The sequence below is a fragment of the Rhinatrema bivittatum genome, chromosome 8 (genome assembly GCF_901001135.1).
Source record: "Rhinatrema bivittatum chromosome 8, aRhiBiv1.1, whole genome shotgun sequence".
Lineage (NCBI taxonomy): Eukaryota > Metazoa > Chordata > Amphibia > Gymnophiona > Rhinatrematidae > Rhinatrema > Rhinatrema bivittatum.
Window position 1 is genome coordinate 103264143 of NC_042622.1, and position 16103 is coordinate 103280245.

The following is a 16103-nucleotide window of genomic DNA, read 5'->3' on the forward strand; positions in this document are numbered from 1 at the left end:
GTCTTCTCCTTCTCCCTTTCTCCACCTTCTCCTCCTTTCCATTCCTCTTCTTTCTCCTCTGCTTCTCCCTCTCCATCTCTTCCTTCCCTCTTCCCTCCCCCCCCCAATAATTTACATTCACATCAAAATAGTAATAATGATTTTCCACACATAAAAAAACAGAGCTAGAAAAACCTGTCCAGAATGCACACAATAATACCATGAACAGATCAATGAGCATTTTTTCAAGATGTTTCCATTTGCAAAGTATTTTTTTTCTATTTCTCTTTTGATGAATTGTTTCCATAATGCAAGAAATTCATACCAGCAAATTTTTAAAATATCAAATTATCAATCACAGCTCCTTTATAAAAATGAACAGAAGATCTATTGTCTCTGCAGAATGGTTAAATATTCTCCTGTTAATGAACAATATTCCTTTCAACACCTAGGAGACTGGAGCTACCTGTTAAGGAGTTTTAATACAGTGTATGAGAACAAAATCTTTAAGTGTCAGCTCATTATAAAGGTCTTTTAAAGGAAGCAAATATAATGAATGTATTTAACTTTTATGAATGGCACTCTGATCTTATGGGGAATTCTCTGAAAGGCATATATGGACACATCCTTCATCTTATTGTGATGTTAACTGTCCTTTGCTTTCTCACTTCAATTATAACCTAAACAGGGAAAGATAGCTGAAGTAAAGCATAAAAAATGATGGTTTCCCATTACAAAGAGGTTTCATTCTCACCGATCATGAGTAATGGAAGAGATTTCTCTTACTAATGAATGAAGAAGCCATTAATTAATTACAGAAATTCATTTGCTCCTGAATAAACAAGAGAGAATAAATCTTGCCCCAGTTATTGTATATGTGGTTTATGCCATGCACAGAACATTGCAAAAAAATGCCAATATAGCCCATCTTGCAGCTTTTTCAGGTTGGTCTGTCTAGACTGTAAACTAATCAGAGCATTTGTGAAGTCATCGACCACTCTTGAGAAGCAGCTGACTCCATGACATCGGTCATGGAGTCGGTCATGGAGTCAGGCCCAGAATTTGATTCTCACATCATATTACAGTTCTACAGCAGGGCTTCCAAAATCAAATGATGTACCTTATATAAGATCCTAAGGACTAAATGCTTCCTGACATTTAAATATTTGCTCCCATTAAAGGGTTCTTTATTGAGCCCATATATGTGATGATGCCAATTAACCTTGCATTTGTAAGATGCTGATAGCATTGGTGCTTTATGCACCTAGTATCTTCTTTCTGTAACTGTTTTTTCAGAGCTGTGCACTGGAGAAATTATTGGCATCATGTTTAAATGCTTCCCCTCTCAATCTTCTCCTTTTTTTTATCGCCAGCTGTAGATATGCAGCTTCTGTAGACCAGGGTAGTTCTACCTTATAGCAGAGAGTGAGGTGAGAAAAGGAACGTTTTCAAAATACAATCAACTAACAGTTCTATTTTCATTATTAAGACTCAATTTTTTAACAGCTCAGAGACTGATCAGATTTATCACGAATAATGGGAGCAATCTTCCAACAGCCCACATAGCTGCTAACTACACACGTGGATTTTACATGCGCACGTTTTGCAAATTTTTTAAAGAAAAACGACCAGTCTTGTTTTTCTTTAAATATTAGCAAGTGCAAAGAATATGTGCTAAAAGCATCTGTGTGCTTTGTACTTGTTATTTGGTGGATGGCAGGGTGAGCAATGGGCAAAATAGCACATGCTAATTGCATGTATGCACACAATTTTCCTCCATCAATTTGCACACGATGTTGCAGAGCGCGCCCTCAGGCCCAGTTAGGAGCTTGGAGGCGCGGACCCATCTAAGGTAGGATGTGAACCCTTGGGCCGCGGCACGGCTCAGGGAGGAGCCCAAGACACACTGCGGGAAGTGAGCTGGTACAAGCACGGGTAGAGCAGAAGCGAGGCTGGAGTGAAGACAAGACGAGGATTTCCAGAACAGGAACAAAGCAGGCTCAGCCCTCCACTGGACCTACATGCACCAATGAGTTCCAGCAAAGTAATGCTGATCTCGAGAGTAACCCTCCGGCCACTCGATAGCCCTTCCGGACCCGTCACTAGGGAACGACGAGTGCAAGAGGCCAGACGGAGGCTGAGGGCAGGAGCATGAAGACTTGGATACTCAGGAGACTCAGACGAAGACTTGGATACTCAGGAGACTCGGACAAAGACTAGAATACTCAAACAAGGACTCAGGATACTTAGAAGACTCGGAGGACTCAGACAAGGATTCAGGATACTCAGGAGACTCAGACAAGGATACAGGTAGCTTGGAAGTTTCAGGCAAGGATTCAAGAGTCAGGCGAAAGTACTGGGTGAGAACTGCATTGCAGTGCGCCCTACACAGCCGCCCATGGCTGGTCGCAGACCACGCTGAACGTGAAGCAGACTCCAGGTGAAGACGTGGAACTTGAGTCTAGAACATGGCGAAGATTCAGTAGAGGCCTGCATCGGGGCGTGCCCTACACAGCTGCCTGTGGCTGGTCACGGACTGTGCTGGAGCGGAGCAGGTTCTGGCAGAGTCTTAGGCATGGACAGATGCAGACACAAAGGAACTCCGTAGAGCGGGAACAAGGTACTCAGGAACAAGGCTTTAAAAACAGAAGTCTCCCAGAGGCTTGTGCTGCAGAAGAGAAGAAGGCCATGTACCACGAGGCGCCCTACACAGTCATCCCAAGGGCTGGTCACGGACATGACATGGCACGCCAAGAGAGGTGGACAGATGAGGGACCTGGGAACTAGATGAAGAACTGAAGATGAGACAAAGTCAAGACAGGAACATCGGACATCAGGAACATGGAACACGGCACCTCAGAACACGGGACATCAGAACATGGAACATCTAGAACATCAGGAACAGAAGACAGGTGAGGAGGGAGCTCCAACAAGGGATGAGACCAGGAACATCAAGGAGAAGAAGTTCAGGAACACGAAGAACATGGAATGAAGATCCATCAAGGCACAGGAGATCACAGAAGACCTGGATCGGAAGGAAGATCACAGACACTGTGCAAACCCGATCTGAAGGCCCTGAGGAATAGCATCAAGGCCCTTTTATAGGGCTGAAGCAGGAACACACTGATGATGTCACTGATGAGGGCCACGGGGCTTTTCCCGCCGCTGGCCCTTTAAAAGTCGAGCTGAGGCATGCGCCCACGCCTAAGGAGAAGCAGGAAGTGGAGGTGCAACGGCGGCGTCCCTGCCACGTGGGAGACCCAAAAAATGACAGCGTTGTCGGCGGCAGCCCTGCCGTGAAAAAAGAGGCAGACTGCAGGAGCAGCTCCATGCCGCGAAGAAGAGACTCCCGCCGGCGGCTCTAGGACCGCGGGGAATCCCAAAGCGTCGCGGCTTGGACTGCTGTGGGACGGCATTGGCAGCAGCCTGGCTGGCCACGTTTGGAGAAACAGGTAGATGGGGGCTGCCCACAGCACGCGGGCAGACTCACAACACATGATTACAGAAATGCTTCTCTTTAATGTGGATAAAAAGTATGTGCACTGGGTAAATGCCTTAGAAATACTGCTCTCCCCATGTACACTTTCTCATTATTTGGCTCATTTGATCCAATGTGGCAATGAAATTATTCAACCAAGCCCAAGGGTTGGGGTTAACTTTTTCGGTTGGGGTTCATTTTAGCTTAACTCTTACAAATTATGTTTAGAGCAACAGATTGCGACATCAGCCATTATTGATACTGCTCTGCTATAGTCAGCTGGTAGACATAAGCATTTGCATCCATCTTCTAAGTGTACAGACTGTAGCATTAACTTTCTAAATATCCAAAATACCCAAGGTGGAGACCATATAAATTCATGTGTGGACAATACTTATGTGAACTCAAATATTCAGATCCAGCATGTTTAGCTAATTCTTCTGTTTGTCCAAATAAAGGTATCACAGACAACAAAGAATTCCAGTTGTCTTTAAGCATCAGGAATGAGATTATAACTGCAGTATTTCAACTTATTTGAACTGTTGATTTCTCCATTGGTTTAGGTGGTGGTTGTATTGACTAAAGTTTATTGTAGGTTGAATTTTCAACTGTATAGTCCTTTCTTACGTGATCTTCCTATCCAAGATGACATATAACATTAGATCAGAGGTTCCCAAACCTATCCTAGGGGACCCCCAGTCAGTCAGATTTTTTGGATATCCACAATGAATATGCATGAGATAAATTAGTATACAATAGAAGCAATGCATGCAAATTTCTCTCATTCATATTCATTGCGGATATCCTGAAACCCAACTAGCTAGGGGTTCTCCAGGACAGGTTTGGGAAACATTCTGTTAGATGGTGGCAGATAAAGTCCAATTGGACCATTCGGTCTATCCAATTATTCTCGTCTACGCTACTAAGGATAGATCCCAGCTGCCAGCCATAGAAACTTGACTACTTGTAGGATATTGCTCCTTCTCCAAGTCAGTTTTGTTGTCTTCCTGTCCTGGGAAGATGAGCTTAGGTGGTGGTAGTTACTCTTTGTGAAAGTGACAGCTTTGGCGTCTTATTTCTTATCATGTCGATGAAAACGGTGGCCATGTAATTGGAAAAGGAAAAAATGAAAAGGGCAGAAAACAAACTCTACAGCCTCTGGAGAGCCTTGAGTCAATATTCTTATAAAGCCTTGCAAGCAGCATGTCACTTGTAATCTCAGCTTTTTGCTGTCAAAATGACTCTTAACAGGTTTTTTTTTTTGGGTTTTTTTTTTTTTTTGCCTGCCCCCTTTATGTGGCGATGATACATGCTCTGCATCTCTTATCCAGGTCTCTTTAAAGGGAGATGTATGATTTATAAATAAAGAGAAAGCTTCCAGTTTGCTGTGGTCACCTGAGGGTAAGCTCCACAGCACTGCATACAGACTTCTATGGCTGAAATTGTTCCATTATCTATTGTCTTTTCTAGTATTTTCACTTAATAATATAAAAATAAAGGGGGTGGTGAGTTAGAAATTTAGTATGTACTACGGATACTTATATCCCAGAGCCTTAGTACAAGCATCTGACATTCCAAGGAGTCAGAGTGTGTCAAGACAACATGACATCTGAAAAGCACAGCATTGCAAAAAGTATGACAGTAGTCTTTGGAAATTCTCTCTTTTTTAAATAAATCGTTCACTAAACATTTGGACAGGCATCAGGGTGAACTAAATGTGAAAGTCAGGATGTGATTGAAAAACAGGATTAGGCATTTTGACGGTGGCATTAGAGTCCCGAATACAAAATTAGAGCCTGACTGACTTGTTCTTTTGAAGTTTCAGTAAGATTAGTACAAGTCTATTGGCCTGGGATCACAACATTCAGAATACGGTCTTAAATTAAAGTGGTATGCCCTGTGAACTGACAAACTTAAATAGATGTGTAAGTCGTTTTAATGTTTGTAGAAGACATGATTAAATAACTTATAAATTAACATAAATTTGAAAAGCAGTATCTCTTTTATATGGTTTCTTTGAAGAGTCAAATGTCAACTAGTTTTCATTTTTCTTTTTTCCTATATTCATATAATCCAGATTCCATTTTGGAGTCTATTTCAATTTTGCCCTTTTGGACATATGCTGAAAATGCCAGTTGGAAGTTTCTGCTAATTTTATTCCCTCTTGTAACAAAAGTCCATTGAGACTGGCTATAATATCCAATATCAGTGACTTGATATTGCACTGTACATGTGAAAGTTACTTATTTCAGTAGTGTAAAATGTGTAATCTACTAATTAGATATTGAGCACTATGTTACCGCAGCTTCTTAACTATTTATGGAATTTATTGGCTTACCTTTAACAATTTTTATTTTGGTCAGGAGAGAGAGGCTGCTTCACACTTTTCAACCTCTAGATGTACTTCTGGTAGGGGTACCAATATGGACCAACCATTATTATCCCTGAGCTAGAGACGATAACAGATACCAGGCTCCTGAAGGGATAGCCACAAACATTATTTCTTTTATTCTAGTTTCTCTGTTGCTGACTCCCCTCTGAGTGAAATGCATTCCTCTTTAATCCTTTCTCAAAATGCACCTCTTTCTTGACAATAGCTGATCATTTCATCTTAATCTGCTATGCACTATCACATTGCATCTTGTATGTATTTTGGATGTGATTGTGAAGTATTTGGAGATATCAGATAATTTTGGATTATGGTGCTATCACATTGTAATGTAACCCAGCTGTTTTTTCCTTTATTTCTCAAATTGTTTCCAAAATTATCAAGTCTGTTTCTTCCTAGCACGAGATTTAGAAAGGAATGAGTCATCTTTCTTTCCTGTTAGGAGCTCTGATTTCTCAATGTGGAAACTCTGCTTTTTGGCCATAGTTTCCAGATCACATTCTCCTTTTCTTGTGCTAAGTAGTTTTAACCTGGTATTCTCTCCTTCTTAGGAAAGGATGCACGCCTCTTTGTCTTCAGACTGAGCGCTATCAGGAAAGGTTTGGAAGAAAAGCTGATAGTGAAGAGCAAGTATGACTGTAGAGAAAATAAACTTGAGAAAACAAAAGGTAACTTTTGTATTTTTTAATGTTTTTCTACTGTTTTTGTTTTAAGGTAACGGTTTGCATCTACTCATGACTAGAGATGTGTGGTCATTTGGAAAACACAGACATTTGTTTCATTTCCAAGCTGAACGGAACAAGTAACATTTTTTGTTTCATTTCTGCAGTTTAATGCTTGCTAAAACCAGTTAGTGTGTGGTAAAACACAGACTGAAGAATGAAATGAAAGTTTTCCTCATGCATAGCACCCTACTCATGACAAGCAATGAAGGTTCTAAATATATCACCAGCTGACAGAAGACAGCCACATTCTTATGCAACATAGCCTAGTGGTTAGAGCAGTGGACTATGAACCAGGAGACCAAGGTTCAAGTCTCGCTGTCGCTCCTTGTGACCTTGGGCAAGTCACTTTACCCTACATTGCCTCAGGTACAAAAAAACTTCGATTGTAAGCCCTCTGGGGATAGAGAAATACCTACAGTACCTGAATGTAAACCGGTGTGATATCTCAATTGAGATGAATGTCGGTATATAAAAATAATAAATAAATAAAATAAATAAAGTATACCACATCAAGGATTTTCTGCTGGAAAAGAAGAACTTTCATGTGATGCTTCAAGATCTTTCTGCATGCCTCTTCCATGGGTCACATGTTCTGAATTCCTCATTTAACCCTTGAGGAATTTTCAGAAGCCCTTGGTTTCCAAATGACTAAATTAGGAACAAATATGTTGAGACTCCATGGCCACTGAATATAAGCTAATTTTCCTAATTTGTTTTTGAGTTTTAAATTACCATCCAAGGAGTTGAAAGTTCCATCTGGTTACTGTAATATCTTGCATGGATTCTTTACTCTTACAGCGATGGCAACACCTTATTGGCAGAATGAGGTTTGGTTTTCAGGATACCTACAATGCATACTCATGACAATATGTCTACAGTTAATCTAAAACCAGCTATATTTGGCTATTTTGATTACCTGTGGCAACCCCCGACCATCCCTGAGCTTACATTCAGGCAGATTTTGATTTCTTTTTGTCAATTACCTGTTTGCGTTTAGGAATATTTTCATTGGTGCATCTAATTTCAAAGTTAGGTACGCAATTGTAACACACACAAAACAACCTGACACTCACAGACAAGGTACCCGCATCAATTGTGTTTGAATATTGAGTTGTTGTGTAGCTACATATACACACTTAACTTACATCATCATGTTGATACAGGTAAAGTTATAGGCATTATCGACATGCTGGTTTTGCATATGATTTTTTTTTATGTATGTTAGGTGCCCAGATTCAGAGCACGCCCTTTAAACTCCTCTTATTCTCTACCCCCAGTCAAAAAGAAAAAAGATTCTTTTCTGTGACCAAGTTCAAGCACATCATGGGGGAATTTTTTAAACTGCATTGGGAAAGGGTCTGTAAGTACATTGTTTTACCCAGGGAACAATGAGCAAAGTATATGCTGTCACTTTCTCCTGCTTTTCTGCAGCTAGGCTTTTGCTGGAAAAGGAAGCACTAAGATTTGAAAATGCCTTCTACATGTGTACATTTCCTCCCTCCACTTAAACATGCCCCTGCCAACACTTCCTTTCAATGCGGCTGAAAGTACATGCTTTATGGGAATAGCACACACACTTTTACCAGCATTGAGGGAGGGCAGTTTGTAGGTAAGCAATTAATGTGGCTAAAATGCTTTTCACCCACATAAATCACCTTCAAAAATTGGAACATGATTGTGTCTTTTAAGGAGGCTGAAAATCCACTTTTGTGCATTCAGCTCTTCTACTTCCACAATTCCTTATTTAATCCGTGTACATCCAGCCTAAGCTTTGGAAAATTTACCTCTGAACATTCTGGGAGGGGTTTTTGACCCAGAACTTTCCTCTTGCTCCTTTGGGCTTCCAGCTCAGTCAGAACCAGCCTCTATAGATCTATAGAGTCATGAGCCTTCATTCACACTTACCTGGGAATTTTCTGTTGTTATATACCCATCAGTCCAGTCATTGGAGCTACACTCCTTGGCCAGGGCCACAGATTATTGCTCTCTGCAGAAGCTGGCTAACATGGGCGCAAAGTCGCCATTGTGCGATGACTAGCACTTCTTCCCCCAGCCTACGGGCTATGTAGGCTGTCCATGTAGCATCTCCAGCCCCAGATGACCCAGGGAGCAGAGGCCCAGCCTAGGAATCATGGCAGCACGCACCATTTACTACCTGAGCCTCTGGTCCAGTCCTTTGAAAATATGGCTTCTTTCTTTTAAAAGAAAATGTGTTTACGTTTAGGATTTATTTCATTGTCACCATAAACCTCAATTTTCTTTCTGTGAAAATGTAGAAAACGTCTACTGCTGTGCACCTGAAAGAAATCAGAATAACAAATTTATTTTTCCCAGGCTGCCATTTTTATGCCATTAATGCACATCACAGCAACGAGCTAAGGATTGTTGTGGCCATTCGGAACAAACTGCTCCTCATCACAAGGAAGCACAACCAGCCCAATAGCTTAAGCAGCTTCCCTATGCTATCACCTCAGTCCGAGTCACCGGTGGAGGAATTTCAGTACATCAGGGTAGGTTTTTGTTGTTGCAAAGATTCTGGAGTCGGGTTTCTATTGCTTTGATTAGGAGCATCAAGACAGGATGCACAGTCATATGTGGATTTGAAAGAGTAGAAACCACAATCAGAAAAATAACAATTCCAGCAATACCATTAGCAAATTTGTGCTTTGATAGACAAGGTCCTGATTTAACAGTCTTTGCAACAGATGCCTAACATATGATGGGGTATTGGAGCAGTACTGAATAAGAGGGGTGTGAATCCACTAATACCATGCTGAGGCACTGATCCTAGTGACAGAGATAATGGTGGTGGGGCCACTTGGCAATAGTGATCATAACATGATCAAATTTAAACTAATAACTGGGAAGGGGAACCATAAGTAAATCTACAGCTCTAACACTAAACTTTCAAAAGGGAAACTTTGATAAAATGAGGAAAATAGTTAGAAAAAAACTGAAAGGTGCCGCTGCAAAGGATAAAAGTGTTGAACAGGCATGGACAATGTTTAAAAATACAATCCTAGAGGCGCAGTCCAGATGTATTCCACACATTAAGAAAAGTGGAAGGAAGGCAAAACGATTACCGGCATGGTTAAAAGGTGAGGTGAAAGAGGCTATTTTAGCCAAAAAAAAAAAATTCTTCAAAAATTGGAAAAAGGATCCATCTGAAGAAAATAGGAGAAAGCATAAGGATTGTCAAGTTAAGTGTAAAACATTGATAAGACAGGCGAAGAGAGAATTTGAACTGAAGTTGGCCGTAGAGGCAAAAACTCATAATAAAAACTTTTTAAAATATATCCGAAGCAAGAAACCTGTGAGGGAGTAGGTTGGACCGTTAGATGACAGAGGGGTTAAAGGGGCTCTTAGGGAAGATAAGGCCATTGCAGAAAGATTAAATGAATTCTTTGCTTCTGTGTTTACTAATGAGGATGTTGGGGAGATACCAGTTCCGGAGATGGTTTTCAAGGGTGATGAGTCAGACAAACTGAACCAAATCACTGTGAACCTAGAAGATGTAGCAGGCCAGATTGACAAACTAAAGATACAAATCACCTGGACCAGATGGTATACATCCTAGGGTACTGAAGGAACTCAAAAATGAAATTTCTGATCTCTTAGTTAACATGTGTGACCTATCATTAAAATCATCTATTGTACCTGAAGACTAGATAGTTGCCAATGTAACCCCAATATTTAAAAAGGGCTTCAGGGGCGATCCTGGAAACTATAGACCAGTAAGCCTGACTTCAGTGCCAGGAAAAATAGTGGAACTATTCTAAAGATCAAAATCATAGAGCATATAGAAAGACATGGTTTTATGGAACACAGTCAACATGGATTTACTCATGGGAAGTCTTGCCTAACAAATCTGCTTCATTTTTTTGAAGGGGTTAATAAACATATGGATAAAGGTGAACCAGTAGATGAGGTGTATTTGGATTTTCAGAAGGCGTTTGACAAAGTACCTCATGAGAGGCTTCTAAGAAAACTAAAAAGTCATGGAATAGAAGGCGATGTCCTTTTGTGGATTACAAACTGGCTAAAAGACAGAAAACAGAGAGTAGGATTAAATGGACAATTTTCTCAGTGGAAGGGAGTGGACAGTGGAATGCCTCAGGGATCTGTATTGGGACCCGTACTTTTCAATATATTTATAAATGATCTGGAAAGAAATACGACAAGTGAGGTAATCAAATTTGCAGATGATACAAAATTGTTCAGAGTAGTTAAATCACAAGCAAATTGTGATAAATTGCAGGAAGACCATCTGAGACTGGAAAATTGGGCATCCAATTGGCAGATGAAATTTAATGTGGATAAGTGCAAAGTGATGCATATAGGGAAAAATAACCCATACTATAATTACAAAATGTTAGGTTCCATATTAGGAGCTACCACCCAAGAAAGAGATCTAGGTGTCATAGTGGATAACACATTGAATTCATCAGTTCAGTGTGCTGCAGCAGTCAAAAAAGCAAACAGTATGTTGGGAATTATTAGAAAGGGAATGGTGAATAAAACTGAAAATGTCATAATGCCTCTGTATCGCTCCATGGTGAGACCGCACCTTGAATACTGTGTACAATTCAGGTCGCCGCATCTCAAAAAAGATATAGTTGCGATGGAGAAGGTACAGAGAAGGGCAACCAAAATGATAAAGGGAATGGAACAGCTCCCCTATGAGGAAAGACTAAAGAGTTTAGGACTTTTCAGCTTGGAGAAGAGACGGCTAAGGGGGGATATAATAGAGGTGTTTAAAATCATGAGAGGTCTAGAATAGGCTAAAGTGAATCAGTTATTTTCTCTTTCAGATCATGGAATGCCTCCTAGTCTTTCTATTAAGTTAGCATGTGGCAGATTTAAAACTAATTGGAGAAAATTCTTTTTTACTCAACGCACAATTAAACTCTGGAATTTGTTGCCAGAGGATGTGGTTAGTGCAGTTAGTGTAGCTGTGTTTAAAAAAGGATTGGATAAGTTCTTAGAGGAGAAGTCCATTACCTGCTATTAATTAAGCTGACTTAGAAAATAGCCATTGCTATTACTAGTAACAGTAGCATGGAATGGACTTAGTTTTTAGGTACTTGCCAGGTTCTTATGGCCTGGATTGGCCACTGTTGGAGACGGGATGCTGGGCTTGATGGACCCTTGGTCTGACCCAATATGGCATGTTCTTATGTTCTTACTGACTTGGGTGAAAATCTTTCCTTTGATAAATCATCAGTACCACTTACATCTCTGCCTGGTATCCCCCGAGTAGCCTCCCAGTCAGGTAACTATAACATCTTTCCCCACTTAATACAAAGATTTGTTTCTGTTCTTACCTACAGGAGATTTGCCTGTCAGACCCTCCTGTGCTGATGACCCTGGTAGATGGTCCTACTGGAGAAAATGACAACATGATTTGTGTGGCATATCGACATCAGTTTGATTTAGTGAATGAAAGCACTGGAGAGTCTTATAGATTGCATCACGTTGATGCAAGTAGGGTAAGTAGTTCTGAACAATAGTAGAGGATAATCATGAAACAGAGTCAACTCAGCAAATCTGGCCATGAGCATTCTAAGAAGTCACTTTATTGATCTAAACACATTTTCACACTCTAGGTTACTGCTCATTAAAAGTAGAAAACAAGCCTGGGAGTTTGCAGGGAAACATTCCATGTAACTTTGCAAAGGTCTTTCCTTAGGCAGTGATGTGGGATTTGATCAGGGGAACATGTAATTTTTGACTCAAGAAGAGAACATGAATTCCCAGAAATCATACTAGGGAAATGACAATCAGGACCAGTCTTCTAAATAGTTAATCTATAGCAAACGTACCAAAAGCCTGAAGCGACTGAAGGCTAGCATCTTATTCACCAACTCACAGGCAGAAAAAAAGATTAAAAAAGAGAACATTTATTCTGTCATAGCAAAAGATTTGTAATGACAGCAGAAAAACAAAATTATTTGATATCAGGTGAGTAATAGGGCTAAGGAGACATGACACCATGAATGTTTTTCTCAGTTTAATGTTGTCCTGCTGTCTATGTGGGGACTGAAATTACTATGATATTTTAAAAAGCTAGAGATTTCCAACAATACAATTATTTTTCTTCTCTACTTTAAGTGTTTCCTAACTCGCTCACCCTCTGGCTGTGTCACACTGACTGACAGCCCTCTATACCATAATTGGCACTGCAGCTGGCTGGTCTTTTCAATCCCACTCCATTCAGTGGCAAGGCAGCAGCATGCTGCAGTCATAACTACTGTCTTCAGCCTCACATCTTTTTATGATGGGGGCTGCACCGTTTTTGTTTTTTTGGGGGGTTTTTTTGGTATCTTTAAATGAAATGGCATGTTGTTGAGCAACGGTTCTGTTAATTCTGGAGTTAAAAATTTTGCGATTTTTCAGATTCTATTTTTTTTCTCATCATCTCAAGTGGAGTGGAGCAGAGGTAGATTGGAAACACCGGCTTTAGGGCACCACTTGTATTTCAGGTTACAATATATAGTCAAAGATGGTTTATCCATGCTTGACTTAGTGAATTAGATGAGTATATATTATTTTATTATAAGATAAATTATATTCTTATATTCAGAGGAATCTGACAGACTGAAGCATCAAGAACTAACTGGTGTGTGTTTGTCAATTGTTTCTTTAAAAAAAAGTAATTAAAATGGAACCTTTAGCAAATTTTACCATGTAAAAGCAATAATCCCCATTAAAAGAACATTTATTGTCAGATAATGCCCTGTCTAGAATAAATATTTTTAAGTGGCAGTGATTATTACTGATAAACTGTCTGTAAGGCTCCAGCAATGTAACCAGCATGATACAAGTGGGGTGGGAGATGTAAGTTGTAGAATAAAACAAAATGTATAAAATAAATTAGATATAATGTCAACATGTACTATGCACTCTAGCTCATATTTCTAATCTGGGTGAAACTGATAGTGAAAAACAAAGTATTAACGGGCAAAATTAGGGAGGTTTGCTACACTTGTAGAGGCAAAGCAAGGGCTCTATTTTCAGAGCTACACAAGTTCTCAAGTAGCTGTCTGGGTTCTCCTTGAGTCCTTCATGCATACCAATATATCTCATGATTATTCATTGTGAATGTCTTAAAAACCAGGCTGACTGCGTGAGCCTGGAGGACCAGGTAGGGAACCACTGCGGTGCATTATCTCCTTGTTGATTTCAGACGAGTTCCTCCATACCAGAATTCTTAGGGTGGCATATTCAAAGCGCGTTCAGTACGCGATAGCTGGATAAGTAGGACTTATCTGAGTATATTCAGCGGCCGCTGGATAGCCGTATAAGTGACTTATGTGGCTACTTTCAGCTGCATAAAAAGTGGGTGTCAGTGGGCAGATCAGGGCGACTCTACTTATCTGGTTATTTTAACGGGATAAGTAGCGATATGCGCTGTTATCCAGTTAAGTTAATCGGATAAGTTAGACTAGCCATAGAGGTGGTCTAATTTAGCCAGATAAATACTTATCCGGCTAAGTAGCAATTTGTGTACTAAATATTCAGCGGCATAGTCGTGCCACTGAATATCCCTTGTAACTTAGCCAGATACAGCTGAATATCAGGCCCTTAGAAAGGAGTATTCAATACTTACATAGCCATGGGACATTCATTACCTTTTGCTTTAACACAAAAAATGAATAGCTGCAGTCTCCACTCTGTCCACTACCCTTGCCCATTATCATTGCAGGTTAATTTTGTTGCAGCTATTGATGTGTATGAAGATGGGGAAGCTGGTTTACTGCTCTGCTATAATTGTAAGTACTTGATTTCTACATCTGTTTCGGACAGAATTGTGTTCTATAACATAAAATCATAGCAAAAATCTATTCCTACACCCCTGCTAAAAGAATTGCATAAGATAATTTATCTCAATATATTTTGCTGGGGAAAAAATTAAATTTATCTCCTCTGTTACATTTAAATAGTGCATGAAATATCAATAACATATATTTTAAGAATGCATAGTAAAATGCCAAAAGATAGATACGATAGATATAGGTACCATACAGGGCCAAACCAGTTACTCTTCAGGTTTCTACAAGGATTTTGTCTGATTGTTGGCTGATCTAGACCTTTCAATGAAATAACTATATGATATATGGGTACATAATAGCTGCTTAAATAGCTTGAAACAAACCCACAGTATCTTATGCACTCTCCATTTTTCATTCTGTTTCTTAACTACTCTTCCATTTACCTTGGCCATTCCTTGCACATCTTTCTGATGTGATTTTTCTCCCAGAACAAGCAGGATGGTAGTCCTCACATGTGGGTGATGTCATTAGATGGAGCCCTGTCACGGAAAACTTCTGTCAAAGTTTCTAGAACGTTTGACTGGCACACTGAGCATGCCCAGCATGCCATAATTCCTGTAGCCACAGAGGTCTCCCTTTAGACTCTTTTTTTCCCACGCTGCAGTTTGCCTCGCGGTTAGGAGCTCTGTGAGAATTTTCTCACCACTTTTCCTCATGGAATATCTTGAAGTTTTCTTCACAAAAAGTTCCCTCATAGGGGTCTCCCATCGCGACACCGTTTTCTCGATGCTCAGTGAGTAATTTCCACCGTCTTCGGTCAGTTCCTGCCACCTTGTCCTCTGTCCCACAGGCCACCGACTGTTTTCGCGGCCCTCTTTTTCCGCCATGGCAACGGGCTTTAGAAAATGCCCAATGTCCGCGTACGATGTCAATTACTGGTCTGTACAATGTTTGTGTGCTCTGCCTCGGCTCATCACACGATGTACGTCTGTGCCCTAGCTGCGCTCAATTGACCCCCAAAGGGTATGTGTGCCTGCCTGGACAAAATGGAGTCTCTTTTCAAGATAAAACTAACTCCATCGACGTCCACCCAGTCATCACCGGCAGGAACATCTTCAAAATCCATCGAAAAACCTCGCCGGGAGCAGCAAGGCAGCAGTGACCATCCATCACCGACACCATCCAGGGCATCGGTAGCATCTTCCTCGGTGCCAGAGAAGGACCGGACCGAGCATCAAGGGAAACATCATCACCAGCACCAATGTGACTCCACACCCGGTGCCGGCAGCAACATCGCATCGGCCTCAATGGCTATCGAGCCGGTTGCAAAGAGGGCCCAGATAGAGGAGCCTCCATCCTCCTCTGCATCCGAGACCCTGAGGCATTCCCCACCGATATTAGTGCCGGGTACTGAGCCCCCACAGATTCCTGTGGAGATGCCAGTAGTGCCTAGCCTGCCTCCCCTGTAGCTGCGTTACCAGCTTCCAGGGAGGAGCTGGACATTCTTGTCTGACAGGTGGTCCTAGATGCCTTCTGGAACCTTCATCCACCATCAATGCTGGCCCCCATACCGGCACCAACACCGAAGCCATCATTGTTTACACCATTGCTCGACTGCCTGGATACACTCGTCAGTGCCCTTCTGACCCAGCCTGGGCCATCTGTACCAAGCCAACCTACTGAATCTCTGAAACCCCCAGTACCCATTCCGGGGTCCTCGGAGGACGACGACATGGACTCTAGTCCTATTACAGCTTCGC

At 41.0% G+C, this 16103-nt stretch overlaps 1 protein-coding gene across 3 annotated transcripts in view; it reads left to right on the top strand.

The window, feature by feature from the left end:
* Positions 1 to 16103, top strand: part of GARNL3 (GTPase activating Rap/RanGAP domain like 3) — a 706353-nt gene that overhangs the window by 620771 nt on the left and 69479 nt on the right. For all 3 annotated transcript variants that reach the window (XM_029613069.1, XM_029613070.1, XM_029613068.1), the window contains 4 exons: positions 6398 to 6514; positions 8906 to 9081; positions 11902 to 12060; positions 14277 to 14343. In XM_029613069.1, the coding sequence (XP_029468929.1) occupies positions 6398 to 6514; positions 8906 to 9081; positions 11902 to 12060; positions 14277 to 14343 (519 nt within the window). The remainder of the gene's footprint in view (positions 1 to 6397; positions 6515 to 8905; positions 9082 to 11901; positions 12061 to 14276; positions 14344 to 16103) is intronic.